The 13,714-nt window shown below is 46.9% G+C and overlaps 1 protein-coding gene across 3 annotated transcripts in view; it reads right to left on the reverse strand.

Annotated features, from left to right (window-relative positions):
* The window catches only part of KLF7 (Kruppel like factor 7), a 92,115-nt gene extending 78,875 nt beyond the window's left edge, over nucleotides 1-13,240 (reverse strand). For 2 of the 3 annotated variants that reach the window (XM_043577626.1, XM_043577624.1), the window contains exon 1: nucleotides 12,525-13,100. In XM_043577626.1, coding sequence (XP_043433561.1) covers nucleotides 12,525-12,626 — 102 coding nt within the window. In that variant the 5' untranslated portion in view covers nucleotides 12,627-13,100. Of the gene's footprint in view, nucleotides 1-12,524 lie in introns of all 3 variants that reach the window. The other variant, XM_043577625.1, reaches the window with a different exon arrangement.
* Nucleotides 13,241-13,714: the final 474 nt, after the last annotated feature.

Consider the following 13,714-nt stretch of genomic DNA (forward strand, 5'->3'; position numbering starts at 1 on the left):
AGTGGGGTACTTAGAATCCTTACATCTTGTTTTTAAAAATATTTTTCTAAGTTACATGTTCAAGGTTCCTTCGAAATACATCTCAAAGAGCAATATAAGAAAATTCCTATCCATTCCTGGTATTGGCTAATGTATATTTTTACAAGATTGGATAAATGTGGGACTTTTAAAAATGTTCATTTATTTTGAGAGAGAGAGAGAGAGAGAGAGAGAGAAAGGAGAGGGGCAGAGAGAGGGAGAGAGAGAATCCCAAAGCAGGCTCCACGCTGTCAGCACAGAGCCCCACGTGGAGCTGAACCTTACAACCATGAGATCATGACTTGAACCAAAATCAAGAGTCAGACGCTTAACCAACTGAGCCACCCAGGCGATCCACTTGAGAACTTTTTTAAAAGTGAAATGCCAGGAAAAAGATCTCATGGATATAGTAAGTCGTATGAAGCCTTCCCAGGAAATCTATGAAGTGGGGAGAAGGATGAGAACATTTTCTCTCGAGACAGCCGGAAGCAGACTAGACAAAGAACTGGAAATGTTCTTTCAAGGAGCCCCCCTCCTGCCAACCAACGGGACCTTCCTTCTCTGGCTTCTACGTATCTGAGAAAACACAAATGTACACACTCCACAGAAGGAGGGAAGGCAGTCTGCACACAGAGCTGGCATCCCTGAAATGAATCTCTCCATAGGTGCTGGGCTAAACCTTCAGTATGAGGAAATAATCTTGGCGTTTTATAGCAGCATGTGCGTGATTCTTCCCCCTCCCCCATAAAACTCCCAACACGAACAACCACATCAAATTATTGCTTTTCAGAGGCCAATTCAAAAACGCCCTACTTTATCACAGAAAGAATATTCCTTGTGTATGTGAGTGCTTCCATTATGTCTTATTTGAAGGAGGAAAATGAAATAAAAATCCTATCTGAGATATTTATAGATCTCATAAAACCTGATTCACTCTCGTAAGCTGCTGTAAGCTCAGTCATCAGGTAAGGCAGAAATGGCAGGTGTAGTAACCAGCACTGTATTATGTTATATATGCCTAATTCTGGCTCTTAAAACATAACCACACGCTGGAAAAACTTAAGAGAAGTAAGTCCTAAGTCAGACTGGAGAGAAAGAAAGGGGAATGGCTTCGACACATGCATGAGCGGGCCAGCCCGTCATGTAGGCCCCCGGTCAGGCCAGTCCTGCCCCAGGTCTAAGTATAAGAGACTTCACAAGAGCTTCCCCTGTGGGATGGATGAAGGAATGCTATGCCCGATGCCCAGCCCTCACTCACGCCCTGCCTTCCACCATTCACCTTTCCCTAGCCATTCCGGTGATACCATTTAGAGAAAAGAGCATCGTGTTGCTTTGCACTGTAACTGGGGAGAGGGAGGATGGTTGAAAATGGAGAAGGAACGGGAATTTGTTAAGTGGATGCTACATGCCAGACTGTGGGCCAGAGAGCCAACGTGCCTGCCCTTACATGGGCATTATTAACTCCATTCCACAGACGCCAGAATGAGGCTCAGAGACGCTGTCTCAAGGTTTCGGCTCTGCCTTATTCCAACACCTCAGTGTAATTTGGCTACCACCAAACACTGTGACCTCAAGGAGATGTAGCACAATCCAGTCCTCTTAGAGATGACAAAACCAAGCCCCAGAAAGAAGCCATACCAGAGAACGGTTCAAATCCATACAGGTCCATTGGTTGCCAGGCCATCGTCTTTAGCTTCTGCCCTTGTGTCTCCTATCTAATCAAGAGTCTGCATAAATGTTAAAAATTCAGAGTGTCGAGCAGACTGCCTGAGTTTGGATCCTGGCTCAATCGCTTCCAAGCCACTTAATACCTCCAACCTCGAGGTCTCCCTCCGTAAAATGGAGATACACAGAATCTGTATCTCACAGGGTTGGAAGGACTAAATGAAATGCTGCAGATAAGGTGCTCCAGTGAGATCATCCGCAGGAATGAAGATGTTAGACATATATTACATATTATTATAATGCTTACTTGGTGATAGGAAGAGTCACCAAGTGGAAAGAGGGAGGAGGAAAACGTGTTCCACCACTGGTCTTGCAACTCATTTACTTCGCAGCCACAAGAAGACAACTTGCTCAATCTTCCTCTGCTTCCATTTTCCCACCTCTGAACGGGAAATTCTGTAATATCTGCCCGCTCCTTGGCCACAGGAGGAACATGCTAACGCCAAGAGACCATGAGCAAAACACCCTGATACCTTCTGAACAAAAGCTTAATACAGATGTTTGTTAGACACTCAAAAGCAGTGAGAAAATCCCCACCACAGAGGAAATTATCTCCTGGTCCATACTGAACACTGAGTGAGAGAGGCAAATGCACAGGTGGGGGCTGAACAATCTTAAGAACACAGAAGTGAACCCAACGACTCAATTTGACACGGAGCAGCATCCCCGGGGGCTTACGGGAGAATCAGCTCCGCACGGGGCCTCTTCCCAGAAGACATCTTCTATCACCATACACAGGACTGTGCTCTGTTATTGGGATCTATGGTGGCCATATGAACAAACATCAAAAGCTCAAAAGGTATGGGACGGGGGCAATCTATTTCCACTCCTTTGCGCGCTGACAAATGTGCCGCCTCTCCAAAAATAAGAGCCAGCACCGTGAGCACTCTGTTGCATTCCTGCTACCCGAGCTCCGGAAGATGAGCCCATGGAGCGGGGTCAGGAACAGGCAGGCACTCCCTTGCACAGCAACTGCTCCACAGCTAATTGCCGTTTTCACAGCTGGGTTGAGCTTTCCAAAAGGCATCCTTCAACCCTAAGCTCTGAGCTCCTCTCATGATGTTCTTTCTCCCCAACCCGTACCCCCATCAAAGGCAGTTTATAGATAAAAGGATGTAGCTACAGTACATACATTTTTGCAAACATCACAGTGTGAAATGGAGGCACTTCTAAGGCTTCTTTGTGAAGATCACCACATGCCACGGTCATTACCACAAGAGCTAAGCCTTCCACGGACAAGGAGGCAGCCTCCTTGCCTGGATGTCCTCCGTGGCAATTTTTCCACAGTTTATTTTTGCTCCTCTTACTAGAGACATGGGCCCTTTGAAATCCTTTATAAACAGAATCTACTTCCAAACAGTGAGGTCAGTAAGAAATATGGGGAGCTGCTTCCTAACGTCTATCTGGCATCATCCAACAGATGTTCATGCATGCATCCATCCCTGTGAAACCACAGAGCAGGCTGAGGTAAGTGGAAAATCATGGTCAAGGGCCTGCCGCGAATGAATTATTTGAAGCACGGCATGGCGGCAGTTGAACGCCCAACACCACAAAGGTACCAGAAACGGAGTTTGACCAGGTTAAGTAAACCTGTAGAGGGTCACAGGAATGTGAGCCAAATGGGACCACACTTGACACTTTAAGGTGAGGGAAAGCAAAACAAGAAGGATGAAACAACGCTTGGGCAGTCGCTATTAACCAGTGAGCTGGATGAAGTGCATCCACCGGCACTGTCCTGCTTTATTCTATACCTCTGTTACACTTGGACTCCAAGTTACACAAGAAATCACGTATTTCCATATAAGCAGCAGGCACCGACGACTCTGATACACCTGATATTAACTCTCTGAAGCTTAATGGCTCAAAGCCTTGGCTACCTATTGGAATCACCTGGAAGCTTAAAAACCAGCAACAACAACAACAAAAACAACGATGCCTGGCTTCCGCTCAAAGGGATACTGACTTAATTCATCTGGGGTGTACCCATGATTGAGAACTATTTGCTGCAGACATAGTCAAATGTTAACTCCTGTCATATCATAATCGCTACATATGTATTGAATGCCTACTGTGTGCAAAGCTCTCTATGAACCTGAAGGGTTACATATTAAAAGTTTATTAGCAGTGCACCTGGGTGACTCAGTCAGTTAAGCATCTGACTTTTGGTTTTGGCTCAGGTCATGATCTCCTTTTTCATGAGTTCGAGCTCCACATCGGGCTCTGCCCTGACAGTGGGGAGCCTGCTTGGGATTCTCTCTCTCTCTCTCTCTCTCTCTCTCTCTCTCTCTCTCTCTCCCTCTCCCTCTCTCTTTCTCTCTCTCTCAAAATAAATAAATAAACCTTAAAAAAAAGTTTACTATCAAAATTATAACCAAGGCATCAACTCTGCTCTAAAATATACCACCTCACTGGAAAACTAAGTCAGCGGGAAAAAAGAAAAGAAAAAGAAAGGAAAATTGTACTATAAGACAAAACTAAAAAGCATCATGAAAAATTAAAAAGCTCTACAAACAGTAGAGCTTACAAAGAGCGTACAAATAGTAGCAATTACTATCGGCCAAGGGAAGGGAAAGGAGTGTCCTGGACGATGTGGCAACCATCTGAAACTTAAAGGATGGGTAGAATTTGGACAAACAGAATCAGAAGGGAAGAGGGAGGAAGAAGGAAAAGGCTAAAGGAAATGACAGAAATAACGACAGAAGCAGGAAAGGCACAGTCATCCAGTTTGGATGGCATTTACTGCACTCAAGAGGGGGAAATGTGACTATTACCCAGGCCGGGAACTGGAACATCTTAGAATATCCTAAGTCCTTAAAGTTTGGCCTCATCCTATGTGCAAGAGAGAAAGAGCCATCGACAGCTTGAAAACATGGTGATGGAGATAGAAAGTCAGTCCAGGGGAAGTGCAAGGGGCTGCTCTGGGGCAAAGGCAGAGGGAGCAGGAAGTTGAAGAGCACGGTGTAGTATGTCAGGGGCCAAATCAGTGGGATTTTCCACCTGATTGGATTCAAGGGAAGAGAGGAGCCAAAGATGACTAGAGCTTTCAAACCTAGACCACAAAAAGAAGGTCATCTCAAAAAAGAAACTGGGCAGCCAGGAAGAGGGGAAAAGAAGTTGCTGAGTTCAAGCTTTGGAACACATTCAACCGGGATGATCCTGGGACAACCCCTAAGGGCTTTATTGTCAGTCCCATGTTTTCAATCCAAAAGTGGGGCCTGAAATTCAAGAGCATATCTGGAGTTGGAGATGGAGGTCACAGCTTTGAGGAAATAAAGAAGTCCCCTTTAGAGGGGAAACTGCGACTTCTAACATCAGTGAGATGCGTTCCCACAGAGAGGATCCCAAGATTGGGTTGAGAAGGGAAGAAATCATCAGGCACAGGGGCAAAGAGCACCCTTCATTTCCTTTGCTCAGGATGGCCATGTGGAATCAAGCCTGCTTCATCCACTAGCCCCAAGAGGACATTCTGAAAGGTTACAGAAGTTGACTTTCTTCCCAACTGCTTATCCCAATATGGAGTATTTTGCTGTTGTTGTTGTTCAAATTTGTAGAACATTACAACCTCACTGCCCATCCAACCTGCTCTAGAAACTTAGAAACACTTCATATTTTTTTTTTCCTGAATTGGCACATGATCGCTGTTACAGTTTTGTTCAGTCCCTTTGTTGGCCTGGTGTCAGCGACAAAGCCATTGAACATTCGATGCTTTTGACATAAAACCCCAGTTCTATGGTCCATCCAAACCCCCTACTGCCTACATCCTACACCCTCCTTACTCCCACTCTACGTGTTATCATTTAAGTGACAGTCCTTTTGTAAACAAACCTACACATATAATTGGGGGCTTTTGTTCGTTTTCTTCAGGACAGTGTACATTTTCCAGGTTAGCACACATTATTAAAAGTGGAAAAGGGATTAAATCATACACATAAACCTTAGCCAAGAAAACCAAGAGCTTGGTTTAGGCCCCAGATAATTCCAAAATTCCACGTACTAGTACTATTCTAAGTAAAAAGGGCATTTTCTTGTTCCCTTAAAGGGGAGAGAGGACAAGAGAGAGGAAGAAAAAAATGAGAAGTGACTCAAATTATATTCAGACAGTGTAACAAAAAGCAAGCAAACTGATGTGGGCATCCAAAAGGGTCCTGAGCCCTGGAACCACCAGTGCTGTTAACCACAGGTGTATGACCTTGGAGGGTTCAATGCCTCATCTGCTTTAACAACCACTTGGTCCAACACTACAGTCTTTGAACTGAAGAAACCAAGACCCTTTTCAGGATTTGAAATTCCAAGATTCTATGTTCCTAGGTTTGGTACGAGGCCTGGGGCCTGACTTTCAATATGGACCCTCAGGGAATGTCAATAAACCCAAATTCAGAAATAGATATCGCATGTGGCTCTACATTAATTATTTTAATTACCTCTAATCATTTCCGAATGACACAGACATGGATGCTGTTTCCTGGCCATTATGGACATGTGTATTCACACTGTATACTCATCTGCCCTACAAGGGCCACCAGCCCCGACAGGCCATTAGCTAAAAGAGCAACAGGAAGTAGTAAATCTAAGGCACACGCTATGAACAAGGTTGTAGCAAAGTGGGGAAACACAGATAGGCATAGGGCAGTACTCAAAAACTCACAAGACTTACAATTTCTTTTTCTGGCAGTTATGTTCTGATTCTGTACTACCGAATTTTGAACATGTTGACTTTCCCCTACTGGGAGTCCAGCTTAGAGGGCAGATATGTAGTAAAAAGTACCTGCAGTGTAACCTTCACTCACAAGCTTATATCCAAGTCAACTCTGCATCACCCCAAGAGTCTCTTTGCACCTAACCAGCATTAAGAAAGGACTAAGTCTTTACTGTGACATATTTTCCATATTTTAATATAAATAAACAAAGAGAATCTCACAAGGTGTGACCGACTGCATTCACCAGCTCAATCAGGAACGGTATCGCCATGAAGTCAGAAGTCACCCACACCTCAAGCAGGCTGATACTGGACCCCTAACCAAGACTGCTGTGGACTCTTGGCTGTGATACCAACGTTACGACGCATGTGATGGCGAGGACAGCTAGAAGCTGCTCTATTGCAGGGAGAAATGGACACAACACCCTTAGCACGACGCTTAGCAAGTTCTCCGGCACGCCAAAGTACCAAGGGAGGAAAACAAAAAGGAGTCAAGATGGTAGAAATGACCCTCCAAATGAGCGGCAACAGATAAAGGCAAGGAAGGGGAAGGAACACGATCGTGACCGTGTTTAAGTGAAAGCATATCCTGGTAAAGGCAATGCTTCATTTATTTGGGGAACTCTTACACTAAATTGGGAAAGGACAGCTTCTCAGGTGGATGCTCTAGGGCGAGCACACGATGTAACAGGGTAGAGGGGTGTTTCTTAAGTTGCCCACGTTACATGAAATGCTCATGATTAGGTACTGCAAATCGTTCCACGGATTTTAAGCTATTAGTAGTTGTAGAGCTTCCTAATCTCTGTACTTGTTAAGATTCAGCAGTTTGGGTTAAAATGTTTCTACTTGTTTATGCTAAGTAAGCATTCAGATGATTCAGGAAAACAAAGGGATTTCTTTGCAGAGACCAAATCTCCACCCCTCACTCTCCTGGCACCACTCAGGTTAAATCGGGGAGCTGTCCTAAACTTTCAGCAAATCCTAATTCCAACATACATGCTAACTGACGTACTGAGTGAACAGAATCACAGAGTAGTCTGCGTTCACCAGTCACAGGGTCCAGCATAGGAGATAAAGAACTCCTTGCCCACTACTACAAACTGCAGAGATAGGGGGCGTCAGCCATTCGATCAACACGAGCCAGTTGGGGCTGGCCAGAGTAAACTGTATTTTCCTTTGCCCAACGGGCACAGAGTGATTAAAGAAGACTGCAATGCCTTCTTGGACTCAAAAAGTTAAAATACAGGAATTCTCTGAAGGGAGAAGAATCTGAAGATTTATAAGAGTGGCTACTAAAAGCCCCATTAGGACCCTCTCTAAACTAGTCCCATTTAAGTGGAGAGGCAAAGAGCCCCCACTGGCATTTATATTTAAAATGGGCTGGAAGAGAGGAAGAACCCACATCTGAACACTGAAGGTCTCTGACATACCCACACATAAATCATTTCAGGGTGAGGCTGTCACAGTGCATCTTCTGCTCTGCCCTTTAAATGGATTGGACCCCAACATCCCATTCTCCTCAGGGTAGGGGGGGGGGGTGGTGGGAGTTGCATGGAGAACAAAGAAGTCACCATTTCCTTTATCCCCCCACGGAAGACAGATGTAATGAGAATATCTGCGGTGTAGCATCCACTCCCTTTAACATACTAAACTACAAACAGGTAGATGGAAGGATCGTGTCCGTGACCCCTAAATCGACACAAAGATGTCTCCATTAAAAAGAACATGGAAAGAATCTATTAAAGAAAGGCTAAGTGTGTGACTGATTGCATACACATGTGCTTTCATTTGTAAAGCTACATTTACTTAGTGACTGCATCCTTATGAAGAACATCTGAATTACAGGACAGTTTTCTTTTCCTTTTTTTTTTTTTTTTCATCTCCCAAGTCATTATTTCAAATTAAAAAAAAAATAGATTGATGTAACTAAAGAGCACCCACATAACATACAAAAAGGCAAAAAAGCCAGCTAGTTTATCCTTTCAGTGTGGTTAGCTAGGCTCCTTTGTGTCTACAAATTTCCCTGGGTGGTGCTGTTGCCAAGAAATTCTAATTCATGACAAGGTTTTCTGCAAATTGGGGACAGAGGCAAACCTACAGATGCAGGGACCCTACAGTTTGCTTTGTCTTTCTGGCTGAGACAGCACCTGGCCGCTCAGGCCTGTAGAAGGCAGTGCACAGGCCAGGGCACCAAAAAGAGGAAGAAGCAATGTAGCTCAGAGAACAAATCCCATCCCTGGTATCATGAGGCTGTTCTTGGAAGGCAACCATTTTTGTAGGTTGTCCCCTAGAGATGCCTCGTATCAAAAGCCCTTGTAACAAGCGTTACAGGGTGCCTGAAACCAAGATGAAATTGCAGTGTTATGGGGACACTTTAGTTCTCACTAAAGTGCCATTAGTTTAAAACAATGGGGGAATGGGGGGAGGAGGGAGGAATGTTCTATGATTTATTTATTTGTTTCCAGTAGCAGTGGAAAATTTTCTCTGAGCAAAAAGGAGGCCTGAAACTGACCCCATCTGCCAATTATGAATCAGCATTAATGACAAGCATAATTCCATAAGAGTTTTCAAGCAAACATACCATGCTCCTCAATGACATGAAGCAAAGCTAAGTGCAAATAACAACTTAGAACTTCGTTGCTTGACCCGCACTCCTGAAAGAGCAGGCGAGGTATGGAAAATATATCCAGATTCTAAAAGTCTTTGTAGCTTCTCGGAGAAAAATAACCAAGTGTATCATATCAAATCCTTTTTATTTTCCAAGGCCACAGCGGGTCCAGAAAAATCATGATTTCTATTGGCAACAAGACTCATGAATGTGTTTCCCTGTATCCATCAGCAAGTGGTACCCTATACGCTACTCCAGCTTCTGTCCTACCTTTGACTTTTTCCTACTTTTGCTCAGACAGCTCTTGGAAAATTTCCTGCAAGTTTCCAAAGAACTTAAGGCTAGTAGCCTTAAGAGTTGTGCGTCAGCTGAATTCCATAAAATAATAGACCACAGAAGCACAGTGTAATTTACAGTTATATGACAGGCAGAGATGATGTTACTTGGGCCAAGTGCTTAAGTATGCAGTCAGAGCCGGGGAATGGAGAGCTGTTAATGTAGGATGTCCATCTGGATTTTAAAATTACACCGGCAATGATTTTCAGAGTTGGAGCTGTATGTTGCTATAGACATCACTGCCTGAAAGCCCAATGTCAAAATGACGACCCCTGTGACAGCAGGACCATCCCAAGCTCACTGACGGTTAAGCAGGACGATGATCCCAGACCCCAGTTTAAAATAACATCCCCAAATAGTCCATCTCTAATTTTCAAAGGCACAGATGTTCTTGGGTTTATCATCCAAGCCACTCTTTCTCTACAAACCAAATCAGATTATTAGAATCTCTGTATTTCGTTCATCTCAAGGCCAGGTACACTGTTCACTTGCAGAGAACATCTAATAATTGCTCCCCATTTGACCTCCAAAATCTGATTACCCCAGAGCATCAGGAAACTTCCTCCTGCCTGGGGTTCTTTGCAACAACCTTCTTAAGCCATTTTGAGCAAAGGAGTCTCAAAATTTCACCATCTGATGGTTGATTTGGCCCCAGCAGTTGCATATAACCATTCCCCTCTCCTTACACACAGAAGCAGCAAAGGGTGGGGGAGGGGAGGGCCAAGGAGAGGGAGGAAGGAAGAGATGGAGGTTGGAGGTTTTGTCATCAGCATGAACTTAAGAGTCATAGTCACCTTTAAAGAGAGCAGTTGTGACTATAGAGAGCAGGGCAGAAAGGTCCTTGGAGTGATATCTTATTTAGTAGTGCTTCCCCACAAGTTATGTTTCGGCATAGACCAGGAGCATGCTTCTCAAACAGCTTGGCAAAGGGTCTTAAGGTAAGAGTAGCTGCCAGTTGGAGAGGGTTAAGGCAAGAAGTAAGGAGGGAGGTGTGTGTGGGGGGGGGGAGGGGGTTGATATTCCTTGGCCTGCGGTAGAAACTAAGCTAGAGGTTCCTTGAAGGAGGTGAGTGGAGACGGGTAGAGAGAGGAGGGGGAAGGAAAGCAGAGAAGGCTTCTGAGGAAACAATAGATCTAACACATCCCCGAATTATCAAACCAGTGCTGCTTCTTTACATATCCAGACTTTCTCCTGGACGCTCTAAACCAGATCTAGAAAAGCAGGTTTCCTCTGGAGCGGCCTTCCCCCGAAGCAGGCTTTACTACTGTGAAAACTTGAACCAAAACAAAGTTGTGTGATTCATCAGGAGGGAACGCCGTAACAAATAAAGCCAACTTTCTTCCCTCCAACACTGCTTAACAGTTAGTCACAAACAAGGGCTGCCTTGGGCAGGCTGACTAAGTCAACAGATTCCCTACCCTAACCTGTCTAGACAGTCGTTAATACGCAACCGGTTTGACACCAGTGGGCTGACAATGTGAAATGGAGGCTATTTCGGAAAATGAAATTCTGGCCACATTTTGGCTTAATGAGCATGTGAAATAAAAGGAGGAAAAGATCTAGCGAGACCCTTCATGAGACAGTCTCATTAAGGATGGGGGGGGGGGGCGGAGGAAGGATGCACTGAAGAAATGCCTTGCGCTAAAAACGTATGAACTATGTGCGCACTGAGAGACAAAGTCGAGTGTATCTGCCAGCATCCTTGGGCAGCAACATACATGTGGACACAGGGGCCGGTACCTGGAGGAAAACTCACAGCCTCTAACCAGGGGAGAACAGTAACTAGTAACAAAGGTACAGTCAGAGGATGGGCTTTGCCCCTCTTCACCCTACACCAAAAGCCAAACCTCACCCGCGACAGCGGCAACTGTTACTTCCCAGCCTCGAGCTGGCAAATCCCGCTTTGGATCCTGGCAGGAGAAATTCAGCCGTTCATTAGCCTTAACAAGCTGCTGTCATGGAGCGAAGTTACATGAGCAGCCACACACCGAGCCTCTCTCGGTCTTCCCCAAGGGCAGGCTGGTTTCTCCAGGACGGACTGTGCGAGTTCACACTTCCGATGTGCAAACCCAGCCTGTGTTCTTGGACGTTCCATGGGGCACAGTGTAGTATTTTTAAAGGATACCCCAACCCCCCGCCCCCCACCCACCATCTTTCCTGCAGAGTGTCCCTTCAGCAGCTCCTAATCCATGCTGAGAAAACCACTGTTTCCGCAGCAGATCTAGCACTTTCCACTGACCAGCACTTTCTTTATTCCACTTCACAAAGCCCGGTGAACTTGTCACCAGACCCACTTTGCCCTCAGTGGGACGCCTAGCCAACTTGGCATCGGTGCCCTTCAGCATCACAGGAGTTTCTTAACTAGTCCTCTAAGACAAAGTCAGAGGCACGGAAGCACATACCACCCTTTGTCAGAGGTTGTGCTGTCTAACTAGGGAGGGACCCCAAACAAAAAAGAGAAACAGGGACACATACAGAGGCATCGCACTGGGGAAACCTACAATGCATGGTCAGCATTAGGTAGATACATCTCCCCGTGCTCCTCCTAGATATCCTGGAATATCTTTTGTCACTGGGCTCTCTCCCTTCTGCCCACCTCCTCAATCTCAAAATCAAGTTTCTCTCTTGTCTTGACACTGGTTAATTACTGGGAAAACACTCCGCTATGCTCCTACCTCCTGACCCCCATCTGACGGTCGTCAGCACCAGTTGAAAGAACTGAACCCGATTTAAGGTACCAAGCAGGTAGAGCTCGAGCATGTAGGGACGCGGTATCCTGGCATTAATGGCTCATCGAGCCCCAAACCACCTTTCCACCCGGTTCCTCCGAACCCCAGAAGTTACGCAGGTCTGTGCTGGGGACAGTGAGCCCGACAACGTGTGCGCAAGGATGTGTGTTGGTGACTGAAACGCAGGCAGCTCAGACCGGCTGCTCAGCTCAGCACGCTAAGGGGTTAGAGGGTGGGTGGAGAGGTAAGCGCAGATGACTGTTTCCGAAAACATTTTAACCAACAAACAGCCAAAAAAGGGTGGGGGGAATAAAACAAACAAACAAAAAATTCAACCCCGAGCCCACACCAACGCAGCCCCTGCGCCTCCGCCGCCACCACACGATTTACACAAGTAATTTAAATCATTCACCTGCTGCCAGGTCTCCTCCAGGGATGGCAAAGCTGAGAAGTAGCCGGTGTCGTGGACAAGTTGTAGCTCCTGGAATATACTATAACTAGCCAACACGTCCATGCTGCTGCTGCCGGGCAAAACGGGAGGAGAAACCCTCCCCCGAACACAGTTGGGTCTGTTTGTTTGTCAGTCTGTCTGGCTCACCCCCCAAGAAGGCAGACATCCAGTGGCCCTTTTGTTTTGTTTTGTTTCAGTCAACTAAAAAGGAAAAAAAAATCAATGCAGGAGAGAGGAAGAGAGGAGGTGAGAGAGGAGAGAGTGAGTGGGGTGGATGGAGAGAGGCATCCAGCGTGTACAAGTGCAGACCGCTGCCAGGAAAAGGGGACTTCTCCACGGGAGTAACAATTCCCTTCCAGGGCTCTAATCACTCCAGCTCGTGGATCAGGAAGGGGGATGCAAACTCACTGACACGAAGCTGCCATCTATTTCTGCAGCGCTGTTCGCTCCTAATGCAATCTTTGCTCTTTATTTTGGGAGGTTGCATTTTTTTTTTCTCGCGATCGCTTCTCTCCCCCCGTCCCTTCCCTCCCCACCCCCCACCCCATCCTTGCTAGTTTGTAGTCTCTCCCCCCTCCTTTTCTCCTCCTCCTGCTCTTCCCCCTCCCCAAACTCCCCCCCTCCGCCTGGCTCTCCGCGCAGCCGTGGGATCTCGGAGGAGGGCGTCCATTAGGCCGCGTGTGACCATGTAAGGTAAACAGGGGGCTCATGAAGTCACTGAGGACCAATGGGGAGCGCGGAGCGGGGTCCGGGGCGGGGCTCGGCTCTGGCGGCGAGCGCGGATTGGCGGGCTGCGGATCTCCCTGCTGCCTTACAAGGCGGTGCGAGGCGAGCTATTTTTAGAGGGCTATATAAGGGGGCTGAGGCGGCCGCGCGGCGGCCGGGGAGCGCGAGCGCGAGGGACGGGGAGGGCCGCGGCGACACTCGCGCCGGCTCCCGGGACGCCGAGGCGGCCGGGCTTGGGCCGCGCGCCGGCCTCCGACCTTCGCTTCGGTGCCTGGCGGAGCCCCGGGCGCCGGGAGCCTGCGCCCCTCGGAGGGGCGGGGTCGCGTGTCGCCTTCCTGGCGGTGACGCGGCCGGTCAGGAGGTGAAAGTCCAGAATGCGGGGTTAGGATGCCTCCTGGAGGAGGAGCGGGGCGGGAGCCCGGCGG

Source organism: Prionailurus bengalensis, chromosome C1, assembly GCF_016509475.1.
Source record: "Prionailurus bengalensis isolate Pbe53 chromosome C1, Fcat_Pben_1.1_paternal_pri, whole genome shotgun sequence".
Taxonomy (NCBI): domain Eukaryota; kingdom Metazoa; phylum Chordata; class Mammalia; order Carnivora; family Felidae; genus Prionailurus; species Prionailurus bengalensis.